Raw genomic sequence first — 18,546 nt, forward strand, 5'->3', positions numbered from 1 at the left:
AGAAGATTTGCTCATAGATCACATCAATCTAAAACAAAAGCATGCAGTAGAGCATTTGAATCCATTTATGCATTTCCAAAATTATAGTACAGGTATGTCACTTCACCATCTGTACAGATGTATATGAATATTGGCATAAATTACATGTATGTCACGCCGGAATAATGGAGAAAAGAATATTTCTATGCTGATATATACATCACACAATTGAACCAGGAAGATACAAACTGAGGATATTAGGGACCATCAATCTCAAGTATTAGCTCATCTAGCAAGTTATCCAATATCAGAGTCTCCAACCCAATGCCTACACACTCTGCATCCCACAGGAGGTTCAACCATCCATCATTCTTTGCAAAATCTCGAGCCATTATACTTTCAATGGTGTAATTTGGCTGTCTTTTTGAGCTAAGATGCCAGGCAATATTTGCCCACACCTCCCTAACGACATCGTATACCACACGCATCGGTCTAACTTGAGAACCAAAGCACGAGAACCAGCGGATGCTAGCAGATGATGCTTCATATATCTCCAATAAAACTTCATTGATTAGATCAAACAGAAGCTCGTGATCTGGAGACATATCACGGTTATATGTTGCAATGTCAAGTTCATTAGGTAGGCCATCCACTTCTCCAAGAGGCAAGGGGTCCACTTGTGGGTAGGGAGAGTACCATGTTCCAAGAAACTCCTCACCAGTGAAACCAGATCTCTTCAATACATCCCTCACATAATTGAACTCGGCCTCATCCTTTTTATCCGCTTGAATGTGAAAAGCATCAACATTGGTATGGTCCTTTATCTGTATCTTACCAGAACTAGGTTCAATAATTTCCGACCGGCTACAGACATCAGCGTCCAATGGATTCTCTGGAGTGGGCGAATCATCCTGTTCCTTGAAGTGGAGGCTTCTAGCCTCCAGCTCAGGATCTGCAGTTGAAACAAAAGACACTTTAATTAAGAGCAGTAATAGGTCCTAGCACCAAAATACAGTGAAGTTTGGCTGTAGCTAAGGTCAACAACAAAATACAGTCAACTTTGGCTGGCCTTTTTTTCGTCTCTCTGTTTGTTCATAGGTAGCAGGTGTTGGCAGTATGCTATGCTCATTCATCTAATAATTCTGAAACGTGAATTTAAAGACCAGAATGAAGAGAACTATATAAACAAACTGATCAGGATAATTCAGGTCTTGCAGTTCTGATGACCTAGACGGTGACTAGAAGTTTGACATATATGTGCATTAAATGATTAGTACTTATTTGTTATTATCTACTAGAATGCAAATCCAAAAACTACTTTGCAATATATAATAATAGTGCTAAAATGCTGTTGATAATTTTAGAGACCTCACCTTCTGAAATTAAGCACTTTGATGGAGTTACAGGATCCTCTTCCAAAAATGAGTCAAGAGCAGAGATTGGAATTTGTTTATCGGTTGGGTCCATTTCCATTCCACTCTCCTGCTCATGCAGCGGAGTGGAGGTTAAAGATGATATCTCTTGTATTTCATTGTGATCATGCTCACTAATTAACTTTGGCTGCCTAGAAATTCCAATATCTCGCTCATGCAGAGGAATATGGCTAACGTCCTCCTCAGTTGGATATGAAACCTTACCTATTTCACTTTGGTCATGCTTGTTCATTAATAAAGGATGTTCTAGACCTCCATCTGTTATCCCACTAACATTTATATCTACATTATGTTCTGTAGGATCTGATTCCTTGATCTGCTTTGTGCGCTCAAGGGTACCCACAGACTCTGGCCCAAGAAAACTACGGATATTAACTGCCACATCACTATCCAGAAAACTAGTAGCTGATACCTCTGATTCTGCATGAAATACTTCCCTGTGCACATCTTCACTAAACGAATGTGACTTAAAAAATTCAGGATTAGAAAAAATTCTAACAGAGGTTTTCAGGGTCTTCCTATGCTGCAAACCACTGTCTTCATTGCTTGACTTCAAGCTCCCAGGCAACCTTTTGGATTCTTTGGTTGAAATGGACTCAAGCAAATGAGAATACCTGTCCAGAGATTCAGTAAGAGAACGAGACCTTCGAATACTTTGATGCAGATACCTGTTAGCAGAAACGTCAATCTTTTCTCTTGGGTTGTCTCTGTCACATCCAGCTGAGGCAGACCGATACAACTTTTCTTTCATCACATCCTCAGTTACCTTCTGTCCATAAGGGACTCTGTGGAGAATTCCATCCATGGAAATCCGATGATTCTCCTTCCTATTCTTGTTTACCACATTTTCTGTTCTCTGTTTAAGGTCCTTAAAATGATTTAAAACAGTCCCATGATCCCTCTGGCTTTTCAGTTCATAAGTAGAACTGGTTAAAACCTCAGGACTAGAACCAACCCCAGAACCATCCATAGTTGCAGATTCTGATTTTAGAATATCAACTTTGATACCAGCCTTTGATGCCGTAGCACCTTTACTTATGGTGCTTGAAATTGAAGGTGTATTCCCAAGTTGGGACTTCTTTTCTTGGTTGACAAAGAATTCACTTTCCTTCCACTTATGATTAAGTCTGGATGGACCGGCTTTCCCTCCTGACAAGCCTGCTTCTGGGAATGAACTAGACTTGGTTAATAATTTCTTTGTACTGGAACTATGATGACACCATAAGAAATTTTCCCGGACAAAGTTTTGATCTTCAAGTAATTTTGGAAATAACTCCCTGTCTGTCCTGAATAACTCCAGCAAATTGATGAAATCCCTTGACTGGATAATTGCATCTCTTCCCAGTCCATTGGCATCCACATGCTTCTGCTTTGATAAGGATTCATTTGCTTCATTTATCTTTTCTATCAGTCTTCCCTGCTTCTCTACTGAATGATCTCCAAGCTCATAAACAAGGTTATAGTCCACATGATTTGCAGTATTCATGGCCCTACACTCGGACATTTTACCAAAAGTGGGTCCATCGGGGCCACCAGGTGACAGTGGAACATGTTTGCTGGCTGCAGAAGAATCAGATTCATGTGAACTGAATTCAATTGTTGAAGGTTCATTGTCAAAAGTTACTTCATCAGGAAGAACGTAATCGTCGCACTCTAAATGATGGATGGAAACTGTACGCAGCAACTGTGGGGTTACAGGTGGTGGTTCCCGTTTCTGATTTTGTCTCCTGGCCAATTTTTTGGAAAATAAAGCTCTCATGTGGCCCTTGCCCGGCCTTCTTTTTGCAGTGTTGCCTTTGTTTCCTATCTGATGCAGTTCGAAGACAATCAGTTAAAACCAACATACAGAATAACCAGACCATAATACTAGAATAACTTAGTTAAACATCAACCTTATGATTAACAAAAAGGTTTAACCAGAGATGAAGCACTAAGTCGGTGCATGAGTTAACAAGAACATAGATTGGCAGAGTATATATAAAAACCTGCATGCATTAACTGTTTGAAACAAGTAGAACATAAGAACTAGGCAAAGGGTCATATTCGTATTTATCAACCCATATAGTTTTCTAGCATCAGGCATGTGCAAATGTACATGATGCTTAAATTTAATGGATGAACAGTTACTATAAGCACATAAATCATGGGATATCCTTTTGCTTAAGAGGGTCTGTTACTATGCATCCTATTTTAATTAAATATTCACCCACGGCACCATCTCCCTCGATATCCATTCCACCATCAAATATCTAAAGCACTAGGCAAAGCCCCAAAACTTTACAAACCTCTAGCCTAGCTAATACGGAACTCCACAAAGAAGTATCCATTAGACTCCCTCTGGGGTTTCTTGTCTTCCATAGGAAAGGCTGGTGATACATGGGTCAGATTTAAGTGAAAATTGTGAGTTCCTCAAGTTTCACTTCAAGTTTATCTAAGACATTCTATCTTGATGCTCTTTCAAATTTCGCATTTGCAACCACATTTTATTGGTTGTTTTTTCCACCATGTACACATTTTATGACCTTGCATAATTTTTAGCGGTTATGCATGTATGAATTGGACCCAATTAGAAAGATGATCTCCCATTATGGTACAGGGACAAAGCTCATGTTTTGAAAAAAAAGAAACAAATGTATTATTGCATTAGGAGAGAACAAGCAACACTCTGTGAAGTAAGAAATACTCATTCAGCAGAAATATCCACAATTTTCTGAGAGAGATCATCTTCATTCCGGAAACACAGAAATCTATCCTTCACTATATCCACCAGTCCATAAATTGCCCAGTTATCCCTTCGTTTTCTGTTTCACAAAGTTGGAACACCTAAGACATAAGAGGTTCGCCAATTTGTATACATTGGAGTGAATGGCATATAGATTAGATTATTGTTAATCATTTTCGGGAGATGTTTCTTAGTCTGCTCAAAATACCACTCCAATTAAAATAAATACATGAATGCCCTTCCATACTTGCTGAATTTCTATTGCACGGTTAGTTGAAATGGCACCGTGCTGATGCCCCTCGACATGGAAAAGACTTAACAAAAGCAGAAACTATCTTGACAGGATACGTCACATGAGCAAAAGGAAAAGAAATTTAGCCACCAAGTATGAAAACCATGTCAGAGTACATAAGATTAAATTGTGAATCTAGGCAGACTCCAAAAAGTTTCCTAGCTGAACATTGATTGAACTTACCAGGATATTTGTTTCACTTTTCAAAGCGTCATGTTTCTTGCCAGTTGAAGGAACAAATGATTTCGGAGTTTTAATTCCTGCAACAAGAAACAAGATCAATTAACTTAAGCACATGAGTACGTGTGGCGAACTATAAGTATGTTTTTCACAACACAGGATGATATAACCTACAAAAAAAGAAACACGGTTTATGTAATCTGATGATAAGGGAGATCGTAACTCGAAACCAGTACAAATAAAAGGAACGGAAAGGCATGGTACCGAAGCTAAAAATATAAAAGGTATTGCTTCTTACCTGCATAACTTTTGCCATCACCATGGTTACGGTCCGTGAGCATCTTTCTGATACGAAGACGCTGGTGGAAATCGAAGAACTGACGGAAGCCGCACGTACACCCCGAGCATTTCTTTTGGTACGCCAGATCGGATTGCTGGTGCTGCAGCAGCTTGGCCATTGGTAGAGGCAGCCAATCAAAGAGGTTTCGTTTTGTTGAAACCCAAAGATCTCAGCTGCTGCTCAATGAGCCCGGCAAGAAATAAACGCGGAAAGGGCGGGGGAAGAAAAACACCACCACGTTAGCAAACACCACAAACCCGATTCTTCCCCAAGTACAAGAAGCTGGATTTGGGAAAATATCCAACAACCAGCATAATCGCGATTCCCATGCAGAGTTATCACTTGGCAAAGATCGATTGCTTTTCCCTAAAAATAAGAACTACCGAACAATTACGGGTAGCGGCAAAACGCGATTGATATCAAAATACCGACGGTTTCGTCGATTCATCAAAATTCTACGGAAATAAAAGCAACATCGAGATCCCAGAAACAATCAGAGACAACGGAATCGCGGAATAATCGGTAAGAACCGATCAGAAGAACTGCAGAGATTTGGTAAGCAAGAAAACCCCTACCGTGCGATCGAGATGGTGCGAGCTCCCGAGCAAGCAAGCAAAGGGAGGAGGGAGGAGGGCGGAGGGAGATCATTGGGATTAGGATTAGGTCAGAGGAGTGTGCCATGCCGAATCAACGTCTTTCACCTTATATCGTGACTTCGAAATTTTCCTAATATGAATGCTCTCCAAATATCGTGGATCGGAAAACTATTACTCTATTACCATATTTAGCTTAGTAACCATACGCAGGAATATGGCCAAATTTTCAACAAAATTTTTAAATAAATAATTTAGATAATAATAATTTCTTTCGATTCAGCCCACTTATATGGATATAGCTAATATTGGCTATTTAAAATATTAAAATATTTGTATATGAGTTAACAAATATTTTTAAATTAATTGCATATATATTAGAGAATAAATTTCTTATTATAAATAAATTTTAATATGTTTTGATATATAAATAAATATATTAATTATTAATAATCCTATGTTAGATTTATTGATAATTAATAGATATTTGATACTTAATTAGCAATAATTAATATTTATTAATAGATGCATTAATATATTGAACATGTTATTATTTGGAAATATTATTAATCAACTATTAATATAATATTAATATAGCATTACATAAATATAATTAACGGTAATTATGTAATATAGTTAGTATAATATTAATATAATAAAAGTGAAGGTATTCCCATCTAGAAGTAACAATTTCATTATCTCTGCTCCATGATTTAGCAGAGGAAAACAAATACCATCTTCTCTTCTCTCTTAAAAAAATAGGCACGAGATCTACCATTTATTTTACTATATCTCTCATTTATTATTTTTTTGTATCCATATGGTAATTTGACATGGATTTTTTTTTTCATGCCAGGCTAACTCCAACCTCGCATGTCCTAAGAATTTTCAAGGGTTTTTATAATCTTATTACCTTGAAAGGCCAGAGGATAGGACTCACAGGTGCAAGCAACTCAAGCCATAGTGAGTAATAAATTGTTCGAGCTAGGCTCATTGCATGGAAGAACAAGCTGAGCTTGATAGCATCAGTTTGGACACGGCTGTTTTCATTTCAATCCAATCAAATTTTGATATGAGCTTCTTATTGAGCCAGGAAGGACTTTTCTTATTCTCACAAATCAAAGGTGTTCTAGCTCGGCTTCATGTGTTTAATAGCTGAATTGAGCTTAAGCGAGCCTATTGCTAAGCCCAGACCGAGTTGTTTGCGAGCGACTCGGTTCGTCTGCAGCCTTGCAAGAGTTCGCTGGATATGCAATTGAGTTGGTTTGTTTCAGTCGCGGGAGGCGACGGACTCTTGCTTCGTCACACTCGAAGGATGATGCAACCAAGGAAGCTCGGAGAATTGACCGATTTGGTCTAATAATGTTTTTCGACCACAAGGTGGTCAAAGTTGTGCAGCGGTCATCATTGAAACGGTTCTAGTTGAGGTTATTTATAGCTTCCCCTTTGTTTGAGCAGGAAGGTGAGCTGCATTTCTTCCTTGGATACTTTCCAATCAATTTTATTTCCTTGAAAGATTTTCTTTGGCAGGGATCTGGCTAATTTAAGAAAATGTTTTAAAAACAAATGTTTTATATGATGATCACATAGCTTCGAGACTTTATGGGTGCATTTGGTTCGTAATTAATTGAAATTGACATCGAAATTGGAATCAAAATAAAAACAAAATAGCCATATTTTCTGATGTGTTTGGTTCATAATTGAAATCGAAATGAGATTTGAATAAAAAGAGAAAGTAGGGATCGAGGCATTTTCATTTTCCTAAAATCGAAATAAGAATGGAATTCTCTCCAACTAAACGGTGGAAATAGGAGTCACTTATTCCTATTTTTATTTCAGAGCCTAGCTCGTACTAATCAAGCATGCTTTATATTTCATTAATATTTTTCACTAGAATGGTGGTTGTTGAAGCTGCACGTCTCTATCAATGCTTTGGCCCTACCTTAGGCCGATAAATTGATGTAGGTCTCCTGCGCTTTTGACATGCCCAAGAAATGGATTTGAACTTTGGTCTCATGGTCCCATAGTTGGTGATTAATAATTCTTCTAAAGTTTGGATATATTATTGAACAAATCTTTGGACATTAACAATGTCAGTATAATATTCTAAAAAGAATATAATCTTTTGTGAAGAAGCCATGTCTTTGATACCAAGACGAACAAGCCAAACTCTCAAGCTACTCCAAGATCATGTTACCTGTTATATAGTACATGCGATTTTCTTTTTATTTTAAAGTTTTTATAGCATACATCTCTTAAAATATTGCAAATTGGTAAACCTCACTAGTATGATCAAACAATCAAAAACCTTTAGGCTGTACAAACGCTTCCTACTTGCTTTAACCTACTCTACTCAAGATCATGTCTTACAACAAGGATTGTATCTCAACAAAGGTAATGGTGTTGCAAAAAAGCTACAACTCAAAAATCCAGCATTTATCTCGGTTGGATATAACTTTTTTCCAGAGATCTTTGAAAATTTTTTGAGGTTAAACTAAATTATGGTTAATCCTATCAAGGATGCCCCAATGTAAATTCCTCAACTCGAGTAATTTGAGTTTCACGAGTTACAAAATATTGCCTTATGTAATATGGATTCCATGTCTGGCGAATGAATTATTTATGTCTTCATATTGCCACACATAGTTGGCTGCGAGACGTGGAGCTGTTGACGCATAATTTAGTGGATCTCACTACTTGATGTGTGCTTGCTCGGTGGACAGCACCCTCACCTACCTTCCACTTACTTGCCCTTCTCAAGGTTGGTCGCTATATGGAAATCTCTCTCTCTCTCTCTCTCTCTCTCTCTCTCTCTCTCTCTCTCTCTCTCTCTCTCTCTCTCTCTCTCTCTCTTCTATTGAAGAAATTATACCCTATATCGACTTTTTGTTGTGAACCAATCACTGAGACAAGCGCATGACGAATGGGATGAGGAGGGTGGTGTGATGCACGATTATGGTGTACAGGGTGTAGGATATGATTTCTTCTTCTATGAGCGTGCGCTTGCCAAAAAAAAAAAAGAAAAGGAAAGAAAAAGTAACTCTCTTAGGTTGGATGAGCTGAATGAATAACTTGGAAAGGCATAGTTCTATGGATATGGTAAGTTGATTATACCTTCATGGCTCGTTTGGTTCGCGGGAAAAGAAGGGAAAAAAGTGTGGTCAATGGAAAAGTAATGAGATGCCTCTTGTTTGGTTGGAGTTTTCAAATAAGAGAGATGAGAAAGTTGTATTCCCATGGGAATATGATTCCCACATTTCATGGAAAAGTCTTTTCCATGAGAAACATGGAAAAATTAATTTCACATGAGGCGGGAATCACTCCATATTTACTTTTTTTCAAAAAGGCCCTTCAACATTAAAGAGGTATTAAAAATCTAATTTTTATTAAGGGTATAATAGGAATTATACATAATTTTTCTAGGAAAGTGAATGGTCCACCAAACATAAGCACTCGGAAAATCTGTCACTTTTCCATGTTTAACCAAACATGCCAAAAGTACATTTCCAGGCATTGTTTTTTCAGGAATCTTCTTCCCAAAAACCATATTTCTAAGAAGAAAAATGCTTGCCGCGAACTAAACGGGCCTCAAAGTAACAGAGATAGATTCTTCCAATTTAAAAAGCATAGGAGATCAGTTGATATCAATTTATATGTGGGCCATGTCTTGCATGCGATTGAAGGATCTGGTCGCTCCATTACAAAAGCGATAGGGGTTTAGTCTAAATTAAATTCATGACATCATAAGCCGCTCTTCACCTAAATCAGGGGCGGAGAATACGTGGAAATGTGGCCGCGAGGCTTTCAAAACACGCATCAAGCTATGTTTACTTTGAAAATATAACTAAAGAAATAAAAATTAGCAGGAGAATATGCCTGGAATAACATGTTTCCACCCTTATCTAGGTTTCTTCTTTCTTACTTTCACACTCACCGAAAGACAATTGAGGGTTAATTGATGGTTGGAACTTGGAAGATCATTCAGTGCTGGAAAAGACTTTGAATCCTAGAATACTAAGAGGAGGCCTTTAGACTGAGCACACTCTAGGATTATAAAATATAGTATTGGGAGAGTATAAATAAATCTCTATTGCCTCTTTTATCATGCAGATCGAAAATAATTTCCAGCAAAAACTACTTTTAGAATGTTGTTTTTTGTCATGGCAACCGTTTCTTTGGTGGTTACCAGCTTATACATACATACATACATACATACATACATATATATATATATATATATATATATATATATATATATATATATATATATATATATATATATATATAATATGCATAGATATAGATATAGATTTACAAATGCTATAGCCTGATAACGTTCTTTAGCAAGTTAACTTAAGGTCAAACTATCCATACGGAGCCTCTTGCATGAGTAACAAGTGGATAGATATGAAACTTTTAGGTATCATAACATAATAAATAACTAAATCTTGGCGGACTATGTTTTTGATCATTCACTATAATTAATCAATGGCTGATTAATATTTGGATATAAACAGTTGAAATCTATATGTTATCAGCTAAAAGATGTATGGGGGCGACATCAGCATTTTTGTTTGTAGAAAAAAAAAGAAAAGGAAGACATCATTCTCAGCAGTGGCATAAACCACTTTGGCTATGCTAGCCTCAGTTACGTGAAACTTGTCACGCTCCAAACTTAGAGCATAACAAATGCCGTATACCTAAAGGGCAGACCCTATAAATATGCAAGACTATTAATCAAAGCATAATAATCTCAAAACAATAATGATAATTTTACGATCCTCAAAAAAATAATTTAATCAAGATCTAAACAAATCATTTTCATAATCAATTATCCCTATGTATCATAAGTCAAAATATGCTGACTAATTATTATCATTCAAATTAAATAAAATATTCAACTAAACTAGTAGTCTAAACTAGAACTCTAATCATACTTGTGATTCCGGCGAAATTTGACTGTGTTTTCCGGCGAAGTTTATGTTGTCAACAATCAAAGGACGAAAAAGAAGAAGAACAGCAACGGCTATAAGATAAATTGGTGAAGAAGATCTAGAAAGGGGTTGATGGCTTAAATAGGAGTTATCCTAGCCTCCAATGGAGTCCATGGTGACCGAATCTACCATGGCACTTCCTGATTTCAAATTCTGATGGGCCTCCGACCTTCATTTGGCGCCGAGCCAAGCCGAGCCAACAGGCCGGCCCAACGAGGGCACCACCGATTCAACTCCACCATGAGTGAATGCTGTGATGGCACCCACAAGGTGCCTCCCACGGGGTTAGAAGCGTCCCCACGCCTCCACTACAAGCGATCCGTCAAGAGAAACAGGAAAGGGCACTAATGCCTTCTATTTCCTTGAGACGGAAACGGCAGGTTCCCATCATTATCAAAGTAGGCCTCCTGCAAATTAAATGTAGCATTGCAGGTTGGGGAGTGGATTATTAGCAACATGGAAAAGAAAGAAACAAAGAAATAGGTAGAAATATTGGCTGCTAAATACATATTCAAGCCAGTTATCTTGGGGAAAAAAAAAAAAGAAACTGATATCCAGGTGCTGTCTAGAATTGTTGGAATTAGATGTTAACTCACACTTTAAAAGTAAATAAAGTCAAAACCAATATCTAAAGCTAAAAAAAAAAAACCTACACAAATATTTAGAGCATGTTTTGTTAGAAAAAGTCTTATTTTCAGTCTAGCTTAAAAAAAATAAAAATATTGTAATTTTTCAAAATTTAGTTTTGACTCGTCCATATTATTTAAATTTTATTCGAATTCCAATTTCGATTCCAGTCATGAATCAAACATAAATATGATCCTAATTTTTATTCTGGTTGCCAATTAAACAAACACTTAAAGGCATATTAGACTTATATTCGAAGCTATTCTTGAGAATATTTTCACTGTCTAGGCATCAAAGTGTACTAATCTGGCCGGAGACCATTGTTTGGATCCTTGGCAACATGCTTTTCTGATTAGAGGGACGGCATAGTACGCATCAAGGATGTGAAACATGTGATATGCCAAATAACAAAGAGTTGAGCCTTCATTTAACTTCCATGGCCAAGTGAGACTATGGGTCCTAATGCCGTGTCCTAATGACTATGGGTCCTAATGCCCATTTTGCTATTAATTAGTGTGCTTTTAGATTTGCATTGAAGATTATTGGCTTGTGTTGACTTGTAGAGATCTGCAGACTTGTAAATAGTCAGTCGATCATGAGAAAGAACCTTGGTAGGCGCATAGCTGAGACTGCTCTCCCAAGAAGAAAGGACGTGAATTCATGTGAGGTTGCAGCTCAACCGCCAAAACACAAAGAATCGTGCAAGGCAGGAATGCAATCATGATCTCATCTGAAATGGACTCGGCGTCGAGCCGCCGGATGGGGTCCTGCCGCCTTGGGGATCCTTGGGTGGATAATCGCCCAACGCTCTCCTCAATCGCCACGTGGCAGTCAACTTGCTCCGACGCCGGGAGGGCGCTCTGGAACCCCGCCGATGGTTTGACTTCTGCAACAAATTATAAATAATTCCGTTATTTTTTTTATTTTAAATCTTAATTTGGCGCGCTCTCTCTCTCTAGTTATCTTAACCCGATCTACTGGGCTACTCAACCCCATCTCCGGTCAACGCCTATAAAGCGACACCCGCATTCAAACCCCCACCTCCCACCCGAAAAAGTCAACGCTCCACCCTTCTTCTCCACTTCTCTCTCTTCCACCCACCCAATTTCCAATTCGGCAATCCCCAATTCCTCCAAATTCTCTCATGCTCTTCCCATTTTAGCCCTCCTCGATCCAGACTCTTCTCTCTCCTCGCTCCCCCCATGGGTAACGGCTTCGTGAAGCTGACCCCTTGCCTCGCCGGCGACGGCCCGGCCATCCGTGGCCGCCTCCACGTCTCCGCCGTGGCGATGTCGGAGGCACCCGGCGATGAGAGCCTTGGCCACTCCTTCTGCTACGTCCGCCCCGACTTACCTCTGGCACGCTCCGGTTCCTCCAAGGTCCACCACTCCGAGGAGACCACCACTTTCCGCTCCATCTCGGGCGCCGCCGTCAGCGCCAACCCCGCCACCCCGCTCTCCACTGCCCTCCTCCTCCTCCCCTCCGAGCTCACCTGCTCCTCCGCTGCCTCCTTCGAGAGCTCCACCTCCTTCTCCTCCGTTCCCCTCCAGCCCGTCCCCCGCTTCTCAGGCCCCCTCTCCGGGCCCCTTGCCGCCGACCACGGATTCATGTCCGGCCCCCTCGCCTCCGAACGGGGCTTCATGTCCGGCCCCCTCGCCGCCGACCGTGGCTTCGTGTCGGGGCCCCTCGCCGACCGCGCCGCCGCCGGCGTCTTCTCCGGCCCCCTCGACCGCCCCTCCTCCCTGTCCGCCTCTTCCTCCGGCCATTTCCAACGCAACCTTTCCCAGTCCCTCGCCCTCCGCCGCCGGCGGCGGCTCCGGCCCCGCCGCACCGCCTCCTCCCTCCTCCGTGGAGCCGCGAAGGCCATCGCCCGCACCATCTCCGCTGCCTCGAAGCTTCGAGCCAAGTCGTCCGCCATCAAGAAGTCCCAAGAATCCGATGATTCCAAAGCCGCCGAGACTACTAATCCAAGCAGCGGCGCCTCGACTGCAAACCCAAGCAGTGGCATTGGCGGCTTGACGACCCATCCAAGCAGCAGCACTGATCAAATGAGTGTGGAGGGCAGCGAGGACTCCGATTTCTCCGAAGCCCCGAGCAGCAATCTCCAGTGGGCGCAGGGGAAAGCAGGGGAGGACCGTGTCCATGTTGTCATCTCGGAGGAGCACGGCTGGGTCTTTGTCGGGATCTATGACGGCTTCAATGGCCCTGACGCCACCGATTACCTCCTCTCAAATCTCTACTCAGCCGTGCACCAAGAGCTCAAGGGCCTACTTTGGGAAGACAGGTGCGACGCTTCAGTGCCTTGTGATGAATCCATCGGGGAATCCGATATAACAGTCACTGCCTCTGAGCCAGGGGTTGATGGTTGCTGCAAAGAAGGAAAAAGGAGGTGGTGTAAGGGGGTTGCCGGCAAATGGGAGGAGAACCACAGAAGGTGGAAGGGTGAATGGGATAAAGAACGATTGGAGCTTGATCGAAAACTGAAAGAGCAATTGAGCCAGTCGAGCTCGAGAGGCGCTGCGAACCACAGGGAAGTGCTGAAGGCTCTGTCTCAGGCTCTGAGGAAAACAGAGGATGCCTATTTGGACATTGCCGACAAGATGGTCTCGGAGAACCCCGAGCTAGCGCTGATGGGCTCATGTGTCTTGGTGATGCTGATGAAGGGAGAGGATGTATATTTGATGAATGTGGGAGATAGCCGTGCAGTTCTAGCACGGAAGGTGGAGCCTGATATGTGGAATTCAGTGGGAAAGACGAAGGACGAGATGTTGCGCGACGTTGTAGCATATGATGGTGGTGATCAGATGGATGGGGTGCCAAGTTTGGCTGCGCTGCAGCTAACTTGGGATCACAGCACATGTGTCGCAGAGGTACCACTAGTCTTCTGGTTTCTGTATATTTTCTCTTTTCATGTAGGATCCTGCTCTCATTTGTGTGGTATGTGATATTGTTGGTTGTGATTCAGGAAGTGCGCAGGATTAAAAGAGAACATCCCGATGATCCTTCTGCTATTGCGAATGATCGTGTGAAGGGTTCGTTGAAGGTGACAAGAGCTTTCGGTGCTGGTTTCCTGAAGCAGGTATTGCTAAAATTTATCTTGTTTGAACTGTTCTTCTTGTAATCTACAATTCAGCTTTATTATTTACGTTGGAAACAAATGTTAACACTACATTAATGATAGAGCAACATAAGTGCACACAACTATTTGTCCCATTGATATATGGGATCATAAATTTACCTTTGGATATACAGTTTTCTTTAACACAAGAGCTTGTGGTTATACAGATATAGTGGTGCTCGATATATATATATATATATATATATATATATATATATATATATATATATATATGAAGGTATACTCATTGATGTTTGTATATGTTTCTGTTTGGTAGTATTGATGAGTGTATATGTTTCTCTTTGGTGGTATTGATTTGTAGCAAACCATCCATATGACCATACAGATTAATGGGCTCTTTTTTTATATTTTGGATGAAGTACTGGATGTTAATAATTTTGTGACCATATGGTTGCAAAGAACCGTGGCTCTAAGATTTTCAGATCATGCCATTCAGCCGACTGGCAATTGAGCTTACAGCTATCCAGCTTTCGGATGAGCAGGTGATCCTGAAATTTGTCTGAAAAGGCTGGCCATTGAGATCTGTAAGGAACTAGTCCAAGAATACATCTGGATTGCTAGGGTAAGGTTCAAGGCCGAAAAAATTGGTTGACAATAACTATGCAGTCTTCATGTTGTGGAATTACACAAGGAGCATGTCAAAGCAACCAGGAAAAATAAATAAAAAAGAAATGCTATTCTGAGAATGACAGGAAGAAAACTACCAATGGTACCAAAATCAATATCTTCAGCTGACTCAGAACAGTTTTATTTAATGAGGTATTTTAGTGTGGAACTGATTTTGACTGATACAAATTCTAGATTCTAACCCTACTTCTGGATGAAGAACAAATCCTCTAGTTCCCTTCCATTAACTTGAATTGCTGAAGTGATCATGTCCAGAATGCCCAGTTATAATGCTAATAATAAGAATCCTGGTCATTATGCATCTTGTGCACTAATTATAAATCCTGCATGATGCTTAAAATAGCATAGAATGTAACCCAGCAATATTTTCCAACATAATTTTGCTGACCCCAACTTTTTCAGAGTTTTTCTGGCCATGTTTCAAATCTAAACCTTATCCGCGATGTAGACAGGATGAACAGCTTTATATAATGGAATACTCGATCCATTCGCTCTAAAATTAAGATTTTAGCAAGTTAATTCTTGACAACAATCGATCAATATTCTTCTAATTTTTACTGGTTCTAGAAATTAATATTTCACATTTAAGGTCTTGTTAGACTGTATAACATTCTGCTTGTCTTCGGCAGCAAAAATGGAACAATGCGCTCTTGGAGATGTTCAGAGTTGATTACATTGGGACCTCCCCATACATATCATGCAGTCCACACCTCTTTCACCACAGACTTAGTCCAAAAGACAGATTTTTGATTCTTTCATCTGACGGACTTTACCAATACTTCACTAATGAGGAGGCGGTCGCTGAAGTTGAGATGTTCATAGCAACAACCCCTGAGGGGGATCCTGCACAACACCTTGTTGAAGAAGTCCTTTTTCGTGCAGCGAGGAAAGCTGGTAAGACCAAAATATCCAGAAGTATTTATGGCCAATGAAAGAGGAAGAAAATGCTTAATCAAATCCTTTTGCATTTCTGATTGCATGATCGCAGGGTTGGACTTCCATGAATTGCTTGAAATACCTCAAGGAGTTCGACGGCAATATCATGATGATGTTTCCATCATAGTTATCTCTTTGGAAGGAAGAATATGGAGATCTTGGGTGTAAATAAGGATATGCTAGAGAGTTTGGGCTTTTTTCTGTTTTTCCCATCGCCATTGTATCATAATAGCTGAGCTCTGGGAGAGACACACTGCCCATGTGTTGGGAGGTGGTGCAGACTGTAAAGGAACAAAAGGTTCTCCAAAATGAATTTAGCTGTCGTAGAAGGGAAACATGGGCTCTTCTAAATAATTGGTCCTCCCTAGGAGTTGCATTATTCAAATTAAAAGCGAGACGCAATTGTCTCATTTCTCCTCACTGTTTATTTCCATGCCCTCATGTCTCTATCAATTTTTTTCTTCTAATTTCTTGCCAATTGTTTCATTCAGCATAACTGTTACATTGAATGCAATGAGATTTGCTTTTTCTTTTTTTTCTTCTTTTCCCTCCCTGAGACATCTTGCCCAAGTATTGTTAGAATGGCATGCCCACATCATATCTCCTTCACAGAAATGGGGTATTGATTGGATGAGAATTGATTATAGAACTGTTAAATTTTTTGGCAACTTTTCAATAGGCGGTCTGTCTTTGACCCTCAACAGCTTGTGTCTTTGCTGCTGCTGTTGGTCTAATATTTGCTAGTCTGCAACTGAAATAAGTTGCATTTGTCTGAAAACAAAAGCAAACGAATTAAGCATATTGAGATAGATGCTTGAAGACAGACAAACTTGCATACCAACAGCACATGAGTCTTAGTATGAAACTATAGGTTTTAAGGAGCAAGGATTTTACTTATATTTGTTACAGTAAATATTGCTGGAAATACAGTATGCAATGACCGCAGTCTTTAAGCCTTAATAAGCTGCACCAGGAAGTTCATGGGATTCATCAGAAACCAGTTCAATGGAAAAGCTGGTGATCCTTCTAAAGGTAATAATAGCTGGTTTATGAAACAGAAATAGTCATCATTCCAACTTGTGATCTTGTTTTGAACTAGTCCTGTTTTATGGTTACTCTCATTTGCTTTTCATATTTCAATGTTTTTTATGTTGTTTGATGGATCTATCATTGTTATCTCACTGAAGCTTGGTGCTTGTCACCCTACAGTGCCTGCGTCGCACCTGGCTTTTGCTGCTTTCCTCTTTGGATGGAGAATCTGCAATCAGCTGCTTGCTGGGTCAATGGAAGGCTAATGTACACAATCAAATAACTCTTGCAAGCATGCGCCTCACTGCTGACGCCGCGAGCAAAACTGTTCTGGCCTATTGCAAGTTGCCATTTGCCATTTTTCTTCAAAAACTGTCATCATGCCAGCTTCCATGCAGCATTAAACTCTAGCTCCTTTATCTTCAGTGGTTATGGTGACATGGTGATGGACAGCTTTCTTGATGTTGAAGTCCTCCCAGTGGCCTATATATCATCTTTTATGGGACAGGAATCAAGAAGCAAGTTGGCACTGAACTACCATTATGTTGCTTTTGGTTGCTTCATCTCTAAAGTTGACCGCAATCTTTTTGACTCCGACCAATCCATGGAAAGCCTTCAGCATATGGAGGATGACTGCCATTCTGGAGTGCAGAATTTGTTGCTGGTCTTTATCACTTTTTATCACTTCCCTGCACATCTCTGCTGCATGGTATCCTGCGAATGTCACGGAAAACTTTGAAGCAGACTACCAGAGCTACCTCATGACTGATCATCATCATGCCTGTTATTGAAATACTTGAATACGCTCTTGTGCTCTTTCCTTTCCACCCCATCAGCAAGATCTGAAGTAGGCTAAATATCACCCAAAACTTCTTACCATATGGCTTCTCTACCACCCTCTTGCTGCATTACCGACATCATTCCTACAACTTTGCGCATAATTGTTCGATGATCGTGATCCATTTCCACATCCATGAGCCCATTCTTGGCATACAGCTATCTAATTTACTGTTTTTCAGATGATGAGCTTGGAGAAATAAAATTAATAGAGCTGATGTCCACTTAAAATATTTGATATCTATTACTTCAGAATAGCTGTGTAGTCTCTGTCTATCCAAATGGATTCATATATCCATGTTGGAATCTTGCAATCAAATTCAGGCATATTGCATCTCTACTGATGTATTGGCCAATGCCATGCCCTGCTTAATCTAGCACTAACAACTACTACTTTGGAATTTGGATCTATTTGGATATCATAGGATGAGGTCTGACCTCTGTGCTCCTATACAACGCGGAAAGAAAGGGTGGTTAGGAAGAAAATTAAGGATTAGGTTCCTGTTTGCAGAGTTGCAGCTACTCCAGCCAACTGTGCCATTAAATATAATGACCAGATGCTCTTACCAAAGGGGAAAAAAAAGGCATAGTTACCTAAAGTTTCTTGGGAAATTAGATATAAAAAAAGGTGTGGCATCCTAGAAAAATTTCTTGCTATTAAAAATGAAACTAATAGACCTTTGATAAAGTGGTTAAGGTCTTAACTGCTAGCTGCCAAGTTCCTACCGTCATGTTCACATGGATGTGGTCCATGATACCGCGTAGGGAACCGCATGCAGCATGTGGGGAGCATGGATGACAATAAGGCAAAAACTTCT

General features: G+C 40.2%; 2 protein-coding genes across 2 annotated transcripts; one reads left to right on the forward strand and one right to left on the reverse strand.

The window, feature by feature from the left end:
• Positions 1-29: 29 nt before the first annotated feature.
• On the reverse strand, positions 30-5,704 carry LOC113460924 (uncharacterized). Its single transcript, XM_089924661.1, has 5 exons — positions 5,522-5,704; positions 4,905-5,312; positions 4,610-4,686; positions 1,353-3,219; positions 30-931 (listed from the first exon to the last, which is right to left on the reverse strand). Exons 2-5 carry the CDS (start codon positions 5,062-5,064, stop codon positions 237-239), a joined length of 2,799 nt encoding a protein of 932 aa, XP_089780787.1. The 5' UTR covers positions 5,065-5,312; positions 5,522-5,704; the 3' UTR covers positions 30-236.
• Positions 5,705-12,211: 6,507 nt separating this feature from the next.
• Positions 12,212-18,546, forward strand: LOC103703588 (putative protein phosphatase 2C 4). Its single transcript, XM_026803127.4, has 4 exons — positions 12,212-14,030; positions 14,126-14,239; positions 15,556-15,820; positions 15,915-18,546. The coding sequence occupies exons 1-4, from the start codon at positions 12,363-12,365 to the stop codon at positions 16,028-16,030; spliced, it is 2,163 nt and encodes a 720-aa protein (XP_026658928.4). The 5' UTR covers positions 12,212-12,362; the 3' UTR covers positions 16,031-18,546.

Source organism: Phoenix dactylifera, chromosome 8 (genome assembly GCF_051530095.1).
Source record: "Phoenix dactylifera cultivar Ajwa chromosome 8, Ajwa_hap1_PhDact_Kaust_v1.1, whole genome shotgun sequence".
In the NCBI taxonomy this organism is placed as follows: domain Eukaryota; kingdom Viridiplantae; phylum Streptophyta; class Magnoliopsida; order Arecales; family Arecaceae; genus Phoenix; species Phoenix dactylifera.